The 21,187-nt window shown below is 50.5% G+C and overlaps 1 protein-coding gene across 3 annotated transcripts in view; it reads left to right on the forward strand.

The window, feature by feature from the left end:
- The window catches only part of Bmp1 (bone morphogenetic protein 1), a 44,148-nt gene that overhangs the window by 9,408 nt on the left and 13,553 nt on the right, over nt 1–21,187 (forward strand). For 2 of the 3 annotated variants that reach the window (XM_052732818.1, XM_052732815.1), the window contains exons 3-13: nt 3,177–3,341; nt 3,518–3,635; nt 3,921–4,099; nt 4,491–4,596; nt 6,518–6,642; nt 7,166–7,281; nt 17,556–17,658; nt 19,393–19,509; nt 19,707–19,852; nt 19,959–20,154; nt 20,783–20,908. In XM_052732818.1, coding sequence (XP_052588778.1) covers nt 3,177–3,341; nt 3,518–3,635; nt 3,921–4,099; nt 4,491–4,596; nt 6,518–6,642; nt 7,166–7,281; nt 17,556–17,658; nt 19,393–19,509; nt 19,707–19,852; nt 19,959–20,154; nt 20,783–20,908 — 1,497 coding nt within the window. Of the gene's footprint in view, nt 1–3,176; nt 3,342–3,517; nt 3,636–3,883; nt 4,100–4,490; nt 4,597–6,517; nt 6,643–7,165; nt 7,282–17,555; nt 17,659–19,392; nt 19,510–19,706; nt 19,853–19,958; nt 20,155–20,782; nt 20,909–21,187 lie in introns of those variants that run through there. The other variant, XM_052732817.1, reaches the window with a different exon arrangement.

The raw sequence follows: 21,187 nt of genomic DNA on the forward strand, positions 1-21,187 counted from the left end.
TCCTTTGGGATATCTTTCTGTTTCCCCAGAGGAGAAATAATGTTAACACCCATGGGAAGCAAAGGCCAGTGTTTTTCTAGCATACAGCTTACACAGTACTTTGCAAAGTATTGTCCTGCTTGACTGTCTCCAGCCACCTTCAAGAGTGTCTTAGTTAGGGTTTAGGTTGCTGGGGTGGAACAGCATGCGGAGAAGCAGCTTAGGGAGGTTTCCTTCCGCCTACAGTGCTCAGTCAGGTCAGGCTCCATCACTGAGGGAGGTCAGGGCCGGAACTCAAGGCGGGAATCTGGAGGCAGGAACTGAAGCAGAGGCCGCGGAGGACTGCTCTTTATCGTCTTGCTCCTTCTGACTTGCTCAGTTTGCTTTCTTAGACACCCCAAGACCACGTGCCCAGGGGTGGCACCACCCACAGTAAGCAGCCCCCCCCCCATCAGTCATCAATCAAGACAATACCCCACAGACTCGCCCTACAGGCCAATCTTAAGACATTTTCTCAACTAAGAGTTCCTCTTTCCAGATGACCCTAGCTTGTGTCAAGTTGACAAAAAAAAAAAAAAAAAAAAAAAAAAAAAAAAAAAAAAAATCCAACCAGGACAAGGGGTAAGTGTCAGGACCACTCATGCTTCCCAGAAGCCAGGCCTAAGCCTCACAAAGGTAAAGTGATTGGCCTAGTATCACACACACACACACACACACACACACACACACACACACACACACACACACAGTGTGTAGGTGGTAGGACTGGAGCTAGAATTCAAACCATTGTCTCCCAATGTCTCCCATGTCTCCATCATGCTGTGCCCAATACCACAGTCCTCCTGGGTCTCCTGGTCCCGGTGTGCAAGCTCCTGTGCATTCTTTGGGGCCATCCTCAGGACCTTCTTCAGTACCCCCGACCAAACTGTCTCCAAGACCCAACTGTTCATCTTTCCTTCCAGTGTTCTCTTGTCCCGTGTCCAGTTAGTATCTTTCCACGCCACACGAAAAGGATTTATTTATGTACGTGTCCTAAAGCTGGGCTCAAAGCTCCTTGTTTCCTGGTGGCCCAAGCGCCTACTAACCTGTGTGGCATTGGTGACGGGGAAAGAGATTGGCTGGATTGGCCTTTCCCGTCCTTCTTACTGCTGTGCTGAGGGACAGTCTAACATTGGGATGGAGCTGGGGCATGCTTCAGGAAACCTGCACGGAGGCTCCCTATTACAAGTGCCAGCTTCCTCTTGAGGTTCACGGTTCTGGGCATACTTGGATGTGCTAGGCCATCTCCTCTATCCAGCAGGAGGGATGATCCTGGTGTGAGCAGTTTGGGGGTTATAAGCTAACTATCCAAAGAGGGCAGTTGAGCCGGGTGGCGGTGGTGGTGCACACCTTAAATCCCAGTACTTGGGAGGCAGAGCCAGGCGGATCTCTGTGAGTTCGAGGCCAGCCTGGTCTACAGAGCGAGATCCAGGACAGGCACCAAAACTACACAGAGAAGCCCTGTCTCAAACAAAACAAAACAAAACAAAACAAAAAAAAAACCACAAAAAACACCAAACAAAGAAACAAAGAAAAAAAAAAAAGAGGAGGGTTGGGATCAAAGGAAATTCTGGTATCTGTGACGAGAAGTTTGCAGGACCTCAGGGGACACGAGTGGGATTGGCACAGGCGGAAGTCTTACCGGGGCCTGCTGCCAGCCCTCCAGGTGATTTTGGGCATAACTTTGGCTTTAGTCTTCTCTTCATTCAGATACAGACAGTGGCGCTCGCCCCAATGCCATAGAGCTGCTGTGTCACATGGGAATGTGGGTCCTGAAGCCCTGAGAAAGCACACGACTCTGTATTCTTCACTGGTATCAAGGCTTCTTAGACAAGAGGGGACACGTTCCAAACCTGGGATCCCCCGAGTCCTCGCAGTTCCTGGGAAATGACAGTACCTCATTGTCTTAGTTTGGAGTCCTAGCCCATTCTTGCTCTCCATGGCCGTTCCAGATACTTAAAGCACAGCTTCACAGCTATTCTAGAACTTTATAGTGACTTTACATAGTCTCCATGAAGCATGAATTAGCAAATACTGAGTCATGGCTCCTCGGAGAAATGCAAGCTCCCACCAGCCTTTGGTTACTGTTTTGTAAACTGATCACCCTATGACCACATTTTATGTGTGTTTCATTTAAAGACACCTTATTTAATATGAAGTTAGTTCATAAACACTGAACTCATGGCTAGCAGCATTGACTCCAGCCAGAACAAATTTATTGAACACGGGCATTTCATGGATGTAAGATACATCCCAGCTTTTGTTTGGTTTTGGTTTTGTATGTATGTGTGATAGTGGAGCTTGAACCTGGGCCGTTATGCATGCCAGGCAAGCATTTTACCACTGAGGTATGGGCCTAGCTCCGTTTTTTGTTTTGTTTTATTTTGTTTTTCGAGACAGGGTTTCCCTGGCTGTCCTGGAACACTCTCTGTAGACCAGGCTGGCCTCAGACTCAGAGATCTGCCTGCCTCTGCCTCCCCAGTGCTGGGATTAAAGACATGTGCTACCACTGCCTGGCTGCCTAGCTCTATTTTTACTTTTTAATTTTAGATAGGATCTCTCTTAGTTGCCCAGGCTGGCCTTGAACTCAAAACCCTCCTGCCTCAGCTTCCTCAGGAGCTAGATGACAGGTTGGCATCACCAGGCTGGGCTTGTAGCCCAGCTTTCTTGCTTTGGGAACACAAGACAGCACATGAGCGCTTTGCTTCAGAACCATTTTAAACAGCCAAATTAAAAAAAAAAAAAAAAAAAAAAAAAAAAAAAAAAAAAAAAAACCCTTAAAAAGTGGCACTCAGTTTATCTAAAAAAAGACACTTGTTTACAGTGTGAGAAGGTGAAACAGGCAGACAGGATACCTTGTTCGACCTTGGCTGGGAATGTGCACACATTGGACCACTCAACTTTTTTTTTTTTTTTTTTTAACTGCCCCGTGCATGTCCATGGATGATCATGAAAGCCCGATAGTATTGATTTTCTCAAATTTACAAATAAATTTTTAGCAAAGTAGGCGAATTTGCAAATCCAGACTCTCCAACTAATAGGATGGCTTCCATTCTTTTGCATCTCCAACTAATAGGATGGGTTCCGTTGTTTTGCATCTCCTTCTCTTTTTGGCCACTCACTCCCTACCGCTGACCTCTTTCCTCCTTCAATCCTAGGAAACTCTTCTGCCCTGGGTGGTCAGAGCACTAGTGGGCAACCACAGAGGGAAACCAGGGGCCGATGGAGAGGCAGGTCTCGGAGCAGGCGGGCAGCAACGTCCAGACCAGAGCGAGTGTGGCCCGATGGGGTCATCCCCTTTGTTATTGGAGGGAATTTCACGGGTAAGTGTGCCGCTGTGAGTGAGTCTGCCCCTGGCCTTGGCCTTGTTACCTTTGGCCTGTGCACAGCCTCCTGGCCAGGCAGTGTGCCTGCAAATTGGCTGTAACATTGTATCAGTCTTTGCCTCCTCACCCCCACTCCACATATGACAGACAGCCTGGCTTCTATCCTTCCACAGGCAGCCAGAGGGCGGTCTTCCGGCAGGCCATGAGACACTGGGAGAAGCATACCTGTGTCACCTTCTTGGAGCGCACGGATGAGGACAGCTATATTGTATTCACCTATCGACCCTGCGGGTGAGCAGGAACCCCTGGGCACTCTACCCTTGGCGGTGATCCCCAGCCAGGTTCTGCCCTAGGCACTCCTGCGGCCCTCAGCTGGGCCTGCCCATCCCCTCTCCCTGCTATGGGCATCACCCATTGATATGACTCTGACCCTGGCATACAGCGTCGCATTGGGTGCTCAGGGCCATCCCCACCCCCTCTGCACCCCTGCACACCCCCCGGCAGCTTGGCCCGGCCCCTGAGTGGATGCACTCCCCCAGCTCGGGACCACCCCCCTGAGCTGGCCCCGCCCTCCAGGTGCTGCTCCTACGTGGGTCGCAGAGGTGGGGGCCCCCAGGCCATCTCCATCGGCAAGAACTGTGACAAGTTTGGCATCGTGGTCCATGAGCTGGGCCATGTCATTGGCTTCTGGCACGAGCACACGCGGCCCGACCGGGACCGCCATGTCTCTATTGTACGCGAGAACATACAGCCAGGTACACACACCCCAGGGGCTGCGTCCCATCCTAGGGCTTATGGAGCTGCTTGGGGGTCAGGCTGAGTAGCCAAAAGCCAGCTCTCCTGGTGAGAAGGACTGAGCTGCAGCCAGCTTGTCCCTGGATATTCCCACAGGCTTATCTCTTTACCTGTCCTTTGCAAGTTCTGTTCTTTGCTCCGTCCTTCCTCCTTCCTGTCTGTGGTCTCCTGACCCTCCCTGTTCAGCAAGTTCTCCACTCTCTTCTGCTGGGAAGGACTCCTGTATGGATGTCCCTGTTTCCTTTTCCCTCTGCATCCCTTGCACCTTCAGATAGACAGTCCCTCACAGGTACAGGGAGGACGCAAGCCACGCCCTCGACCCCACCCCCACTTCTCTCACGTTCTTTGCAGGGCAGGAGTATAACTTCCTGAAGATGGAGGTTCAGGAAGTGGAATCCCTGGGAGAGACCTACGACTTTGACAGTATCATGCACTATGCCCGGAACACATTCTCCAGGTGAGAAATGGTCTGAGCCTGGCCCAGGGGAGGCCACGCCTGCCTTCTGGAAGCCATTCTTTGGCTGATTTCCTAGTCTCACTGCCCTGCCCTGCCCCAGCCGGGGACCAAAGATGAGGGTAGTCCTCTGGGTGCCTGCAGCCTCTCCCATGAGTGTGGAGCTGGCAGGCCCAGGCTTTGCCCATTGCTGTGTGAAGGAAGGGTTTGTGGCTGAGAAGACCTGAGTTCACAGGTCCTGCCGGGTGGGGTCTCCACATCGTGCCAACCAACCCAAAGGAGCTGAGCTGGTCTCCCATCTGCCACCAGGGTACATTTCCTTTTCCTGGGATTCCCAGGGGGATCACCTCTTTCTGGTTGTCTGCCTCTCCCCACCTTGTTTGTGTTTTGAAGTACTAGGAATTGCACCCAGGGTCTTGTGCACGCTAGGCAAGTGGTATACCCCTGGCTTATAGCACCGGTCCTATGTTTTATTTGTTTATGAGTGATTCTCTTTTTATTTTATGTGCATTGGTGTTTTACCTGCACGTGTGTCTATCAGCTTCTCTGGAACTGGAGTTACAGACAGTTGTGAGCTGCTGTGTGGGTGCTGGGAATTGAACTTGGGTCCTCTGGAAGAGCACTCAGTGCTCTTAACCGCTGAACCATCTTTCCAGCCCCTAATTTTTATTTTTGAGAGAGGGTCTCACTAAGTTACCCAGACTGGTCTTGAATTCACTATGTAACCCAAGGCAGAGTTTGAACTTAGAATTCTTTTTTTTTCCCCCTTACATTTATTGATCTGTGTGTATAGGTGAGCACACATGCCACGTGGTACCTTGTGGAGGTCAGAGGACACCTCGCAGGAGTAGTTTCTGGCATGGTGGCAAGTGTCTACTTACTGAGCCTCCTCCCTAACCCGTGGACAGGTTGTCTTGCCTTTTGGTTGTCTTGTCTCAGCTTCTCAAGGAGCCAGTTACAGACCAGAGATGGCTTGGTCTGCTTTGTGACTGGCTAATATGAACAAAGCTTGACCTTAACCCTGGACTGGTCCCCATTGCCAGTTCACAAGATACCTCCTTAACCAGGGCGGGATATGAGATCCTCCTACAGGACTGGGGGACCTGCCCCCACTCCTCACACCCCTCCCTGGCCTACCCTTCCTGCATCCCTGTCCCTCTCTGGGTGGTGGCCCTTCTCCCTTCTCTAAGCTCCTCTAGACCCATTCTTCCTGCTCCCGACCTGGGAATAGAGACCAGGGAAGAGAGTGAAGTCATTCAGTCCTCCACCCCCACAGACCCTCCTTCTGTTTCCCATCATGCCCACACCCCCTGCTGGGCCCTGGTCAGCTGGAGGTGAGTCAGGGACCCTGGGGATGGGGAGAACTGTTGTCTCCTCTTTGTTACGCCGAAGAGAGTAGCAGGAAGGAATTGGGAAATAGGGACACTGTGCCCTGGGAGCTGGCTGGCCATGGTGGAAGCTGCTGTTGGTCGGTCGGTCGGTCTTGCTCCAATCCTAGCCATGTTAGAGGGTAACGAGTTGACCCTGAGAAGTCAAGAGAGACGTTGATTGGGACTGAGTCATCATTTGAGGTCTGGAGGTGGGAGCTGAGAGGCATTGCAGAGATGACAAATTAGGGTCCAAAGCTCTTCCAGGGCTGGGAGTTGAAACCAGGCTTAACATCAAGGGCCCGGGTCCCTGGTCCTCAAAGCATTTCTGGGCTCCCCCCAGCTCCTGTGGTATTGCTGCCATGGAAGAGGGTGGCTGCTGGCCAGTGGGCAGCTGTAATGACAGGGTGAGACGTCTCCACCCTTCCCTGACCCTGCTGAGGAATGTCTGGGCCCTGGCAATGTCATGCCCTGTGGGTGTAGATGGGCACACTACCCTTCTTCTTTATCCACCTTCCAGAAGAGCAATGCCCTCAGTCTGCTCATGTCCTTCTCAGGGGCATCTTCCTGGACACCATTGTTCCCAAGTATGAGGTGAACGGTGTGAAGCCGTCCATCGGCCAAAGGACCAGACTCAGCAAGGGGGACATTGCTCAGGCCCGGAAGCTCTACAAATGCCCAGGTGAGAGCAGGGAAGAGACTGACCAGGAGGGATGGAGGGTAGAGTCCAAGGAAGGCAGAGGCCAAGGCCCAGGACCACCTAGAAAGTCACAGCTGTAAGTCTCAGAGAAGGATGTTGGGAAGGAAGGGCAGTGTTCCGGTTAAGGACCGAACGGGCTAGGCCGATAGGTGGTAGAGAGGGCCTAGAAGAGTGAGGATGAGTAGGGACAGAAAGAGGCAACAACTAGCCTCTCTCCTGGACAGTGAAGAGGAGGCGAGGCCCACCAAAAGAGCTTGACCTGAACTCTGGAATCCATGTTGCCTTGACAACAGGGCATCTGGTTACCCTGGCAGCACTAGACCAGGGAAGTAGGATGGTTTATGCTTGTGTGTCAGGAGGAGGGGTACATCTTAAAGGGACAGAAACCCTCTCTTCAGCCACTCCTGTCTCCCTTATGGGTTCTAGAGCTGAGGGGTGAGCCAGAGACGGGGGGTCTGACACCTACAGTCAGCAGCTTAGTTCCTTTTTTTTTTTGCCTTGACAGCCTGTGGCGAGACCCTCCAAGACAGCACCGGCAACTTCTCCTCCCCCGAGTACCCCAACGGCTACTCTGCCCACATGCACTGTGTATGGCGCATCTCAGTCACGCCCGGGGAGAAGGTAACTGCGATTGACTACCTGGTCTTCCTTCCTCTAGTGGGACCCCAGAAGTGGGAAAGCATCTCCCTCCAGGACTCTCAGCCCAAGGATTTCAGACACAAGGGTGACCTTCCCGGTCACTGGCGGAAATGTAAAAGTGTGCATTGAGGAGGGCCCCCCCCCACCCCATTCTAACCTTGCTCTTTCCCCGTCCTCCCCGACGAGCTGTACGTCAGTGCTAATCTGAAGGTAGTGTTGCTATGCACAGTTGCCATGTAGTTCCGTTGTGATTGTCTAGCTCTTCTTGCGTGCTTTTTAAAGTGCTTGTTACACGGCTCCTCTTTTAATTTGTGCGGCCACTCTGAGTCTTCATTTTGCAGAGGAGGAAACTGAGTCGTAGGAAGATTAATTAAGGAACTTGCCCAGGTCATACAGTTAACAAGGACAGGATAAGATGTGAACCCTTCCTAGGGCTGGGTTCAATCTCAGCCTTTTCTGGGATGCCCTGGGTGGCCTCGGGTGAACCATTCAGCCCCAGCCCTTGGCTCTCTCCTCTGTATCATCAGAGCTTGAGTCAGGGATTCCCAAAGGGCCCAATTCTCACAAGCTGTGGTCCTGAGAACAGTTAAGAGCAAGACAGATGCCTCCAGCCACGCTTCTGGTCATGGCTATCCTTCCCACCCTTGCTGTCTGGAACCCTCAGGTCCTGCTCTGCCTGCTGCTCATGCATGTGAGCTGAATAGGCACCAAATGCATGAGGGGCAGAGAGCTTGCCTAGTACATTCTCTCCCACTGCATGATTGATTAGCCTTGTTTGAATCCTGAGGTGACCAGGGCTTGGGACTTCCCTTACTATTCTGTTCTGTTCTCTTGCCAACTTTTTTTTTGTTTTTCGAGACAGGGTTTCTCCATGTAGTTTTTGTGCCTGTCCTGGATCTTGCTCTGTAGACCAGGCTGGCCTCGAACTCACAGAGATCCACCTGGCTCTGCCTCCCAAGTGCTGGGATTAAAGGCGTGCACCACGGCCGCCCAGCCTCTTGCCAACTCTTAATGCTACAGAGTCTCTTGGAGAAAAGGGGAGCTTCCATCCCTGAAAACCCTCAGGGTTTCTCAAGAGTGTAACTCACTTCCTGTTTTCCAGACAGCCCTCCCAACCCAGGAAGGCCACTCTCCTCCCTTGTTTTTAAATTATATTTTGTGTATGGGGTGTGTGTGTATGTGTGTGAGTGCAGGTGCCCAAGGAGGCCAGAGGTATCAGATCCTCCTGGAGCTGAAGTTACAAGCAGTTGTGAGCTGTCTGATAAGGATGCTGGGAACCAAACTTGGGTCCCCTGCAGGAGCTGAGACACATCTCCAGCTCTTCTTCTGACTTCTTAGACTCACACGTGGGCTTGTTACATGGATTCTTGATTTCTTAGCCCACCCCAGACCTTCTGTGTCCTTCATATTCTTATTGTTCCCAAGAGTGAGCTGTTACATTCTTTTCCATAATTGGAACGAGGTGTTTAATTTGGTGTTACTGTTATTTTCATGGAGCCTTCCAGCACCTTGTGCAAGAGGGTTTCGAATCAAGAGTTCCACTGTCCAGCAGGACACTAGCAGCCTCTCAACTCTGCCGTTGCCTATTAGATAGGTATGCCGTCTGCGACTCTGTCCTGAGCTTTAATCAGAATATTGAGCAGGAAACAGGCCAAAGTGGGTCTAAGATCTCCCTCCAAACTGCCATCGACCTAATAAGTTGCAGGTTTTCACCAGTTTTGATGACATTATCCTCCAGCCACAGGCCACCACCTGTTGGTGGGGATATGCACCCCTCAGAAACCTCTGTCACCTTCCCCTAGCATAGGAACCTATCCGGCAGTGATGAATACAGAGCTGGGATGCATTTCCACATCACACCCGCTATCCCGACAGCTGAGAAGAGTCCCTTTAGAAAGGAAGAGAGAAGTGTACTCAGCAATGGGCCTTATTTCAGTGCACCGTACCCTGCCCCCACCCACCCCACCCCCACACATCCCTAAGCACTTTCCTAAGTAACCACAGACTGTCTTTTTAATTACGGATTGACGTTCAGCTCCACGGTTTGCCATTCCCAGAATCTGCTCCTACCCCCTTTCAACATGCATGCGGACACACACATGTACCCTTGAAACTTGAGAAAGCTCTTGCTGTGGAGCTGCTGAGATTATACTCACTGATCACATCTGCAAGTCATTTGACTGTCCTCTGATGTCATCTATGAAGCTTAGAGACAAGCGTCAACTTAGGAGCTCCTTACTCTCCCTCCTGTCTGATTGGGCAGTGGCTTCCTAGACGATGTGTGATTTTGTTTTTGTAGCTTGAAGATCATGCTTTCGTGGGGCAGACTCTTATTGAGAATTGGGTAATTCTGTTCTCTCTCCCTTAGCTGGCAGTCTGCCATCTTCCCTCAAAAGCGATCTCGTCCCTTGTTCTTCTCATTCCAAATCTCAAAATTGCAAGCCTTTCTGCTATTTTGAACAGGCTGAGGCCTGGCTGCCTTCCCAAGGGTCTCTACTACTTCAGTCTTTGGAATCTCATCCACGAGTATGAATAATAATAACAATAATGGTAACAATAATAATAATAGCTAACAGTTATTGAGCGTATGATTAGTTGAGCATGTGTTCAGTGATTTCTGTGTGTCATGATTTTTTGTGGTGGGAATCAAACCCAGGGTTAGCTAGGCAAAGGCTTTACTGAGCTGTAATCCTCAACCTGGATTGTACTTTTCAATTAGCGTGACAGCATTTTAGTCTTGGTCCCTGTTTTGCTTATGTGAACGTGAACGTAGGAAAGTTAGTACCTGGTCCCATGTCACATAGAAGCTGGATTTGGATACACTAGTCTGTGATTGCACTGCTCTTCTGTCCTGAGGCCCTGTTGCAGCATTTCAACAACTATTCTGGCATTCTTCAGCAAACCTGTGAGCCTACTAAGTGCAGGGATGTGTAGATGTACGAGAGAGCGTGGTCCTCAAGGAGCAGTCGGGGTAGATCATGGCTTTCTTTTCCTGGTCAGGAGTGTGACCCAGTCATCAGGAGTGAGGCCAGGTAGTCTGGACCAGCTTTCTCCCCAGTAGTTTCTGACTGCATGGACCTGACTCTTCTCTCAAGTGGTCACAGGGCCCTAGTTCAGGAGCCTCCCTGATAAGCCCACCATAATTTCCAAAAGACCTTCATCCCCTTTCAGAACCCTGCTCAGAGCTCCAGGGCAAGAAGTGGATTCAAGATAAAAATTATACACGTGCCAATGCATGGTTGTAGAAATGTATCAATTAAAAAACAGCGACTCCAGCCTGGCTCCATGGTACTCGCCTTTAATCCCAGCGCTGGGAGGCAGAGGCAGGCCGATCTCTGCACAGTGAGTTTCAGGACAGCCAGGACTACACTGTAAAATCTTGTCTGAAAAACAAAACAAAACAGAAAAACTAAGATGGCACCCTGGGGACATGAACCCTGAAATGACCTCTGGAGGCTGGTACTTTCATAAAAATGGCCATTTTCTCTTATTCTTGTTCTGTGTCTCACTTTACAGTTGTAACCTTGGGCCTTGGATTTGTTGTTGGAACAGTTTTATGCCAAGCACTGAATCAGGCACATGGCATGTACTGTCTCTTGATGTCCACAGCCATCTTCAAGCTTGCCACTGTCACCTCTACTGTGTAGGGGAGGGAATAATTCAGGCTCATGGCGCCTGCATGTAAATGTGACCAGGGAGTTCTAAACCGTAGGACTTCCAAGTCTGCTCTTTCAACAGTAACCCTTAACTAAGGCCACGTGCCTGAGTGGATGGACTTGGTCATCATATCTGGCTGCTGGGAGATTGTTTTGCATTCACTCTCTACTCTAGCGCTTAGCCCATGGCCAGAAGTGTGGATGGTAGCCCCATCCTGGTATGTCATGGGTTTGTCACCTTTGAGAAGGAGTTGCTTCAAGAGCTGGGAGGTGATAGTGCATGCCTTTAATCCCAGCCCTAGGGAGGCAGAAGCAGGTGGAGCTCTGTGAGTTTGAGGCCAGTCTGGTCTACAAGAGCGAGTTCCAGGACAGCTAGAGCTGTTATACAGAGAGACCCTGTCTCAAAAAAAACAAAACAAAAACACAAAAAGCCTTATGGTGGCCCAAGTGTCTGTCAACACTCATGAACTTAGCAGCTGGCCTTGGGACTTGGCAGTGTTTCCCAAGTAATGAAGCAATCTGGGTCTTTGTTTTCCTACCTGCAAAATGGGCCCAGTGGTTTGTGGGTTTTTGTGAGGACTGAAGGAACTCATATTCAGAAAGAGCTTGAGCTGGGCGGTGGTGGCGCACGCCTTTAATCCCAGCACTCGGGAGGCAGAGGCAGGCAGATCTCTGTGAGTTCCAGGCCAGCCTGGTCTCCAAAGCGAGTTCCAGGAAAGGCGCAAAGCTACACAGAGAAACCCTGTCTCGAAAAAACAAAAAAACAAAACAAAATAGAAAGAGCTTGAGCGGTACATAGCACATAGACATCTAAACAGAGGTTGGCTGCCGCGGTACATAGCACATAGACATCTCAACAGAGGTTGGCTGCCGCGGTACATAGCACATAGACATCTCAACAGAGGTTGGCTGCTGTTGTCTTCTCTGTATGTCCAGTGGTTTGATGGGTAAGTGCTAGTCAGTTTCTCAGATGCCCTACTTGTCTCTCTCTACTTTCAGGATTCCGATCTGAACCACTATGTATTTCAAAATGGTTTAAACAGCTTAGAGTGGTGTGGCACAGAACTAGAATCCCACCTACTTGGAAGTCAGAGGCATGAAGCTTGTAAGTTCAAGACATGCCTGGGTAACTTGATGAGACCTTGTCTCAAGATTAAAAAAAAGAAAAAAAAAACTGTAAGAAGGGCTATCAATGTGCAGCTCAGTGATAGGGCGTTTGCCCAGCATGTGCAAGGCACAGGATTCAATCAGTCTCCGGTATTGCAAAGACTTCAGTAAACTGAATTCTAAAAGTGAAGTTCAGGCTTACTGTCGGCCCACCTTGCACCAGATGGTGATGTAAGCTTTACTCATCTCATTTTCCCTAATCCCTGTGAGGCAGGTCCTGTTACCCACTCACAGATAAGGAAAATAGTACCAAGGGATTCAGTGACGCGTCTAAGATTGTGAGGTGAGGCCACCTTGAAGCCAGTGAGTGGTCTAAGCAGTGATGTAGTTAATGGCCTCTTGCAGCTCTTCTCCAAAATGGTTCTTCCCTGAGAGGACCACCATTCGTGAGAGGACCTCTTCACAGATGGCTACACTGTACCTCACTTAGCCCGCCATGTCTCCACTGCAGCCGTTGAGACCCCCATCCAATCTGTAGGCAACAACTTAAAGAAGCCTAGCTAAAGGCCCCAAGTCCTCAGCCAGGAAACAGTAGAGCTGGCCAGATTTTCTTTGGCAAAGGGCAATGCCCCTGCCACCGGGGCACAGCTGTGTCCACATGACAGAAGTTAGTACAGCTCTTAATTAGACACCTCTGGTCTCAATATAGCCATTGCTTGCCTCCCTTGAGGGTGCTACTGACCACCAACACAGGTCTCTCCTCCCCAGGTCAGGTGACCTCTGTCTGTCCAGCCCCTTGGGAGGTCTTGGGTGGGCCCTCTGGGGTTCTGCCCTCTGGGCGTGGTGACTTTGGAGCGTGAGGGAAAGTAGATGTTTGTTCTTATTCCAGCTGCTGAGCAGGAAGAAAGACTGGCAGCCCAGGGGGCCGCCTGCACGAGGGGCAGAGGGTGTGTGTGAGTGTGGGAGACGGGGCGCTGCGCCTCAGCTTTCCTCATCCCTTCCTCCATCTGGCATTCCGTGAAGGATATTCTTGTCATTTGTTAGATATATAAAAATAACATGTGCATGATATAAAATGCCTGAACAGTCCATAAACACGATGTAAAAAATGAATATTCCCTTCCTTAATCTTTTATATCCCCCTTCTCAACAGGGACTAAGCAGGAGGAACGCTTTGATGTGTTTGTCTCTGTGACATACATAAAGCCAAAGGACTCACAGTCACATAATGGCTGTCTGCAGCTTGCCTTGCACTTGACCGTAAATCCTGTCTTTGCTTTGGGTCAGCTTGTGTGGATTCACCCCATCTGTTTTTATGGCTGCTTACCCTTCAGTCCTCTTCATTCTCTCTCTGTCTCTGTCTCTCTCTGTCTCTGTCTCTTTCTGTCTCTCTCTCTGTTTCTGTCTCTCCCTCTGTTTCTCTCTCTCTCTGTTTCTCTCTCTCTCTGTTTCTCTCTCTCTCTCTGTTTCTCTCTCTCTGTTTCTCTCTCTCTCTGTTTCTCTCTCTGTTTCTCTCTCTCTCTCTCTCTCTCTCTCTCTCTCTCTCTCTCTCTCTCTCTCTCTCTCTCTCTCTCATTCTTTGAGATAAGGGTTCCCTGTGTAGCCCTGGCTATCCTGGAACTCACTCTGTAGACCAGGCTGACCTCGAACTCACAGAGATCCGCCTGCCTCTGCCTCCCACGTGCTGGGATTAAAGGCGTGCGTCACTGCGGCCGCCTGACTGTCTTCATTTCTCTTCATGTAATTTTTCAACCACCCCCTTGCAGGGCTCTAGTGAAGGACAGCTGATTTTAAGTTTTCATTATTACCCCCAGTGCTTCAGTAGACATCTTTATACTTGCATCTTTATACATCTAGGCAGGTCTGCTTGAAGATTCCTAAAAGCAAAATTGTATTTGAGCGATAGTTTTTAAGTACCTACTAAGTGCCACATGTGGAGATCTTGTGCCCCAAAGGAGATTTCTGCCTGTCTGGGTTTGCGTTTCCACGTTGGAGGAGAAACAGAATGTATCAGAAAGTCCCTGAGAGCAGGAGACGGCGATGCACGTTGGGGAGGGATCGACAAGAAGGGAAGTGACTCATGTGGGATTTTCAGAGAAGTCCTCATCCGGGGCAGGTGTTTGGGGACAGAAACTAGCCGGAAGTGAGGGAACACCTGAGGGAACACCTGCCGGCGGCTGGGGAGAGCTTCCAGCTGTAAGGACAAAGGTCCTGAGATAGGTGAGGTGTGCTTGAGGATGAGCATGGACCGTGTGGGAAACAGGGTCAGAGGTAAAGAGATGAGATGGAAAAAGGTCCTTCAAAGTGAGGATGCTGGCGTTTGTTCTGAGTTATGCATATGATACTCGTATTAAAGAATTTTGAGCAGAGGGTGGGTATGATCAGGTTTACATAATAAGAACTACTCTGATTGATGTGGCTCAGGCAGGGCAAAGCCAAGAGCAAAGACTTTTGAACTTATCCCAGACAAAAAGCTGATGGTGGGACTAGGGTGGATGAATGGACAGAAAAAGTGGCTGAAAGAGAGAGGAGAGGTGAGAGCTTGGGGGAGGTAGACTTAGCCGAGCAGTGCCAAGGGCCCAGTGGGCAGGTAGCATGGCATCCCAAGTCACACACACAGCAGGTGTGGCTGTCCATGTAGACAGAAGACAACGATCTGGATGTGACCCGCTTGTAGTTTTTAGCTGAGAACAGTGAGTTGGAAGAGGAGTGTGAGTGTAGAGTTCACACCATGAAGGTTGAGTGTGAGGACGTGCCAGCACAGGCTGGCCATGAACTCCCTTTGAAGGCTGCCATTTTGGCCTTTAGCTGCTTCCTCTGTGGGAGCATTTGGTCCTTTTTCTAAAAGGGACAACTTGGGTGGAGGGGCTTATGCTTTCGAAACAGAGCCAGATGAATGGATCTCTGTAAGCCTTGTCTACACAGAGAGTTCCAGATCAACCGGGGTGGGGGCATGCGGCACTGTGGCTCCATGGGCAGAGTCAGAATGGATTTGCAGCCTCACTCTTTGAAAATGCTGACGTTAGTAATCATAGCAACAGCTTCGACTAGTAAATAACGACTAGTAAATGAGCGCAAGATAGAATTCACTTTTCAAAAACACAGATACATTTCAGGTCACTACAGTTGATAAAACATGCCCGAATGAAGTAAGGGAAGTGAGGACTGTGGACTAAGGAGTGGTCAGGGAGGGATGGTAGAAGTCCCTGTAGTCTCAAGACCTTGAAGGTCACAGTGCAAACTGTGTGAGCTTGGACAGATGGAGTGCGGAGATGGGAGCAGGGTCCTAGGAGCAGACATCATGGGAGGGGCGTGTGCTTATTAATGAGCCTAGGGCATAGTGTGCTAGGGTGTGGTCCAGAGGGATATAGAGAACAGGATAGAAGGTGTCATGGAGCTGAGAGGCCAGGAAAAAAGACTTTAAGTGATGGTTAAAAATCCCCCAGAAGGCCAGGCAGCGGTGACGCACGCCTTTAATCCCAGCACTCGGGAGGCAGAGCCAGGAGGATCTCTGTGAGTTCGAGGCCAGCCTGGTCTACAGGGCAAGATCCAGGACAGGCACCAAAACTACGCAGAGAAACCCTGTCTCGAAAAACAAAACAATCAAAATCCCTCGGAAGGGCTGGCGAGATGACTTGCCCACCCAGCCTGTCAACTTGAGTTGGATACTCGGAACCCACATGATGGATTGAGAGGACCGGTTCCTGAAAGTTCTCCTCTGACCTCTGTGTGCCTGTGTGTACACACACTGGATAAGTAAACAAACAAAGAACGTCCCCACCCAGCACTGACAAGGCTGGCTTGGGAGAGTGTCCAGGAACCAGTTCTTTGACCAGGCACCTGTTGACGGGGTCACAGACGTCGGGTGCTGGTGCCTGCCCTGGAGTCTGGGCATCGAGATCTCCACCAGCAGAGGGGAGGTGGGGCCCGTGTCTGTGCACATCCCACGGGTCGCATCAAACCTGCCCCTGGCACCTCGTGAGGTCTCTGTCAGCACAGTAGACTTGGGGGTCCCTCAGGATATTTCCAAGCAAGTGGATTCCCTGAAGCCTCTGCCTTTGAAAAAGCCATTGGTCTGGGTGGGGGGGTGGGGGGTGCTGAAGAGCTAGCTTCGTGTTTAAGAGCATATACTGCTTTTGCAGAGGATTCAGCTTTGGGTCCCAGCACCTGCATGGAGTGGCTCACAACCACCTGTAACTCTAGTTCCAGAGCCCCCTGCTTTCCTCTGGCCTCTGGAACGCGTACATATATTCAGTCACACACGGATACACATACACTAAACTAAATGAAAATAGAAAGTTTTTTAGACACTGTCTCGATGGGCAGTGGTGGTGCACACCTTTAATCCCAGCACTTAGGAGGCATAGGCAGGCGGATCTCTGTGAGTTCAAGGCCAGCCTGGTCTACAAAGTCAGTTCCAGGACAGCCAGGGCTGTTACACAGAGAAACCCTGTCTTGGAAAACAAAATAAACATAATAATAATAATAATAATAATAATAATAATAATAATAATAATAATAAAGGACAGAGTCTCTCTATGTAATTAGTCTTGGTTGTTCTAGAACTTGCTCTGTAGACCAGGCTGACCTCAGACTCACAGAGACCCTCCTGCCTCTGCCTCCCCAGTTCTGGGACTAAAGGCATGCACTACCTACCAACTATCTCTAAAGTAAAATCTTTTTTTTTTTTAAAGTTCTTGGCCGTGGTTATGGAGCATTGAGACTTACCAAGGGGCTGTGACAGATGTCAAGTCAGTATGACAGTGTGATCCTTTCTGCCTCCTGGGAGTACTGTGGTGTCGGAGGCTGTCACATGAGTTGGGTGACGCTGGGTCAGGGAAGTTGTATGGTTCACCCCAGGACTTAGCAGGAAATGTAGGCTGATTCAAACCCAGGTCCTTGGGCTGCAGTTTACATTTTTTTCTGCACAATCTTTCAAAAATATGTCATCCTTTCATAAGCTCCGTGAGGACAGAGACATGCATTAAATCCATTCAGGAGAGGGACTGTGACCTGATAATTACTCCCTCCAGATACCATGCCCCTTCCCAGAATCAGGCCCCAGGGAGTTTGTATGATTGGTGCCTCAACCTCCTTCCTGTTCCCTTCTTTCCCATTTCAGAACCCCCCCATCAGCACCCCTCACACCATCCTGGGCCCTCCCTGGTCCTGCCCTCTTCCATTGTAAGGATGATTTATATTGACTGTGAGGGAACCTGATTGGTTATTGAACCCAAGACAATAACCCTGTACGGGGATGGGGAGTGCAAGGCAGTGAAAGCCATGATATCTCCTGGGTGTCTGTGATGGGAACAATAGACGGGTTTTCAGTGAGGCTGACAGGGCTGACAGTGTGGGAACAGGGCTGGCCATGGCTGGTAATGGTTAGCTCTCACTCCTGCCAGGCAGTGGACACTTACCTGGCCCCAGGGGCAGGTCCAGAGTGGGAGCAGTGTAGCCTTCTCTCCTCACCCCTTATTGCTTTTTCCCTAGATCATTCTGAACTTCACGTCCATGGATCTGTACCGTAGTCGCCTGTGCTGGTATGACTACGTGGAGGTGCGGGACGGCTTCTGGAGGAAGGCGCCCCTCCGAGGTAAAGGGCACTGGGCACTCAGCACCCTAGTTCCTTGTTGGAACACTCTGTGGCCCGATGCCACCCTAAGGGGGTGACATCCTGACATGAGACCTACAAGCTCTGGTATAGTTTGTCCTGGCTAGTTCCATCACTAACAATTGCTGTGACCGTGGGCGACTCTTGTCTGTGATCCAGACTTCCAGTTCTTACTACAGACTTTTAAGCTACCCTCTGAAGATGCTCTTAAAGGCCGAGGAGTCCCTGGAGTATACAAAGATGTCTGGTAGGCTGTTCTGCACATCCCATAGCTCTGGGCTCACACCCTCACTGGGATTCCCTTGATCTACGAGGCCCAACTTTTGGATGCCCATGACATGGCCTGGCTTTACACCTACTCACCTTGATAACTGTAGGCTTGGAACAGTCTCCTGGCTCTATTTGTACAAGATACTTTGTCACTAATTGTGTGTGTGGGGTGTGTGTGTGTGTGTGTGTGTGTGTGTGTGTGTGTGTGTGTGTGTGTTGAGATAAAGGGGTCAAAGCCACAGGACAAAGCTGGGCATAGTAGTGCCGTACTTCCAACTTTGGGGAGGCCGAGGCAGAAGGATCCTGAGTTTGAGGCTAGCCTGGGCTACATAGCAAGACCCTATCTTCACAACAACGGTAGCCAAAGCACCAGTGGACAAAGAGGCAGCTCTGGCCACAGAGTTAGAGCGCAGAGGACATCTGCATCAAGCCTGAGGTGTTGTGTGATGCCGTTCATTGTTCCATCTGTATGCAGTCCGACGTGATTCAGGGCTACCTACTACCCCTCAGCCTCAGCACCGTTGTCCCATAGTCTGTGGGGAAGCAGCCAGACTCTTTCAGACAGTCATCTCCTCACTTCCATTTCTGATATCCCAGTAGACCTGTCAGTCACCCAAAGCAGCTGACATTACAACATTTCCTCTGCAGGGTGTTAGGTCTCTAAGATTACACCTTCTTTCTTGGAACTGACATTCCTAGCACCTACCTTCTGTCCCTTGCTGAAAGTTGAGAAACACTCAGTCTTATTAGGAACAAACAAATCATCCCCAATCAATCCTTGACGCTGAAAAATTCCACAAATGGCCAGCCTCACCTCTTGTGCTGATTCTTATTGAGTTTTATTTGAACAGGATTGCTTTCTGGAGTTTGGGGTTCCATAGGCATCCCCTGAATGTGACCCAGTGGCGGCTGCCTGGGAGAGCATGCTGTAACAGTGTATGCAGAGAAAGCCGTGCCTATTTCCCTCTCGTAGTTTGCATGGAGATCTCATAAAGATCAGTCATGATGGTAACAGGCTTTTTAAAAGGTCAATTAAACTTTAATCCCAGGACTTCGGAGGCTGAGACCCACCCAAAGTTCAAGGCTTGGGCCTGGAGTAGCTCATCTGGTAGAGTGCTTGCCTAAAATGCACAAGCCATGGGTTCAGTCTCTCGTGCTTAAAATCTCAGCACTGGGGGGACTGAGGCCTTGAACCAAAAGTTCAAGGCCAGCCTGGGCTATATTGTTTGCTTTTAGAAAACAACAACAATAAAAACCCAACCCCCGCCCCCCTAAATCATGTCATTCAACTCTGTCCTGTTCCTTAAGGGGTTTCTGGCTCTTCTGGTGGTCTTAGGAATATGCACAGTAAAGTGGCTACAGACTGGAGCCCTGGGCCTCCTGGGAAGTTGGGCCTTATATGGAGAGACCTGGAACTCAAAAGTCATCTGTCTCTACTGTCTGCAGGCCGGTTCTGTGGGGGCAAACTCCCCGAGCCCATTGTGTCCACCGACAGCCGCCTCTGGGTGGAATTCCGAAGCAGCAGCAACTGGGTTGGAAAGGGTTTCTTTGCCGTCTATGAAGGTATTGAGGGAGGGGAAGGGGGCCTTGGACATTCCAGAGCCACTCCCTCCTGTTGGCCTCCAGGGTCCCTGCTGTGGGTCCTCCATCAGGGTCAGCAGGGTGGGTAATGGGGAATAGGGCATGTTGCTGGAAGAGTGGGGAAGGGGTACTTAGGCAGGGCAAAGTGTGCTGACCAACATGATCCCGTGTTCCCAAAGCCATCTGCGGTGGTGATGTGAAAAAGGATAACGGCCATATCCAGTCACCTAATTACCCCGACGATTACCGGCCCAGCAAAGTCTGCATCTGGCGGATCCAGGTGTCTGAAGGTTTCCACGTGGGCCTCACGTTCCAGTCCTTTGAGGTAGCCACAGATCCTACAATGCCTATGTTGGTCTCTAGGACAGGCTCTGGAGATGGGGATCCTGGAAACCAGAGCTCCTTCCCCTGATCGAGCCCCTGACTCCTAGATTGAGCGCCACGACAGTTGCGCCTATGACTACCTGGAAGTACGTGATGGGCACAGTGAGAGCAGCAACCTCATTGGGCGCTACTGTGGCTACGAGAAGCCCGATGACATCAAAAGCACGTCTAGCCGGCTCTGGCTCAAGTTCGTCTCCGACGGGTCCATTAACAAAGCTGGCTTCGCTGTCAACTTTTTCAAAGGTGCTTCCTCCGCTGTCCCACCTTCTCCTTCTGGGCATGCCCTGTCCCTTATTTCTTTATTCTGCATTCGTTTAATGTGAAGAAGGCTCCATGAGAGAGAGGCAAATGCAGGGACACTGAGGTCAGGATATTAAAACATTGTGGGTATGCAGCAGGAAAGGTCAAGACTATGAGGAGCAGAGCTGGGGAGGCTTGGGAAAAGAGCGTGACAGGGTTTGGTTTTGTTTTAACCAGTGTGGTCTAGGGCACACTATTTCCAAGTCTCAGTTCTTCACCTATACGGTGGACACAATGGCTCCCTCCATACTAGGTGTCATGTAGTAAATGAAAGAGAAAGGAGAGGACAGTACTGTGGTGGGGACTGGTACATAGGAGCTGATGGGAGCTGCCAGCTAGCCTCAATGCTCAGAAGAAAGGTTCCCTAGTCTATCCTCATGGGTTCTCAGCTGCCGTGGGATCTGGGGGATAGCTCAGGGCTGAACAGACAAGTGAGGCCTTCAGCTGACTTCCCCCTGCAATGGGGGGGGTGAGTTCACAGGAACCCTGAGGCTCTAGGCTTGAACCTCAAGCCCAGTGCAGGAAGAAGGAGCAGAGTCTCCTTCTTGTGACACCCTTTTCTTCCCCGTAGAGGTGGATGAGTGCTCCAGGCCCAACCGCGGGGGCTGTGAGCAGCGGTGCCTGAACACCCTGGGCAGCTACAAGTGCAGCTGTGACCCCGGGTATGAGCTGGCCCCAGACAAGCGTCGATGTGAGGGTGAGTGTGCCGCTTTGTCCCTGGGCCACTGATTTCTTTCCCGTGCCCTGCTTGGGTCGATCTCATTCCAGGACAAGCTGGAGACGTTCCCTAGAACCACTCCCAGCCACGGATGAGAAAGCTGTTCTACATGTCAGCCCCCAGAACGCTGGCAGAGTGTGTGATACACACTGGCATTAGGGGATCTTATCCTGACTCCTTTGTTAATACTGATCTTGACCTGGTAATGCATGTCACACCTTCCAGAGGGTCATGATCCAGTTTGAAAGCCACTGTTTT

Source organism: Peromyscus californicus, unplaced genomic scaffold (assembly GCF_007827085.1).
Source record: "Peromyscus californicus insignis strain IS unplaced genomic scaffold, ASM782708v3 Scaffold_12__1_contigs__length_115047231, whole genome shotgun sequence".
NCBI lineage: Eukaryota > Metazoa > Chordata > Mammalia > Rodentia > Cricetidae > Peromyscus > Peromyscus californicus.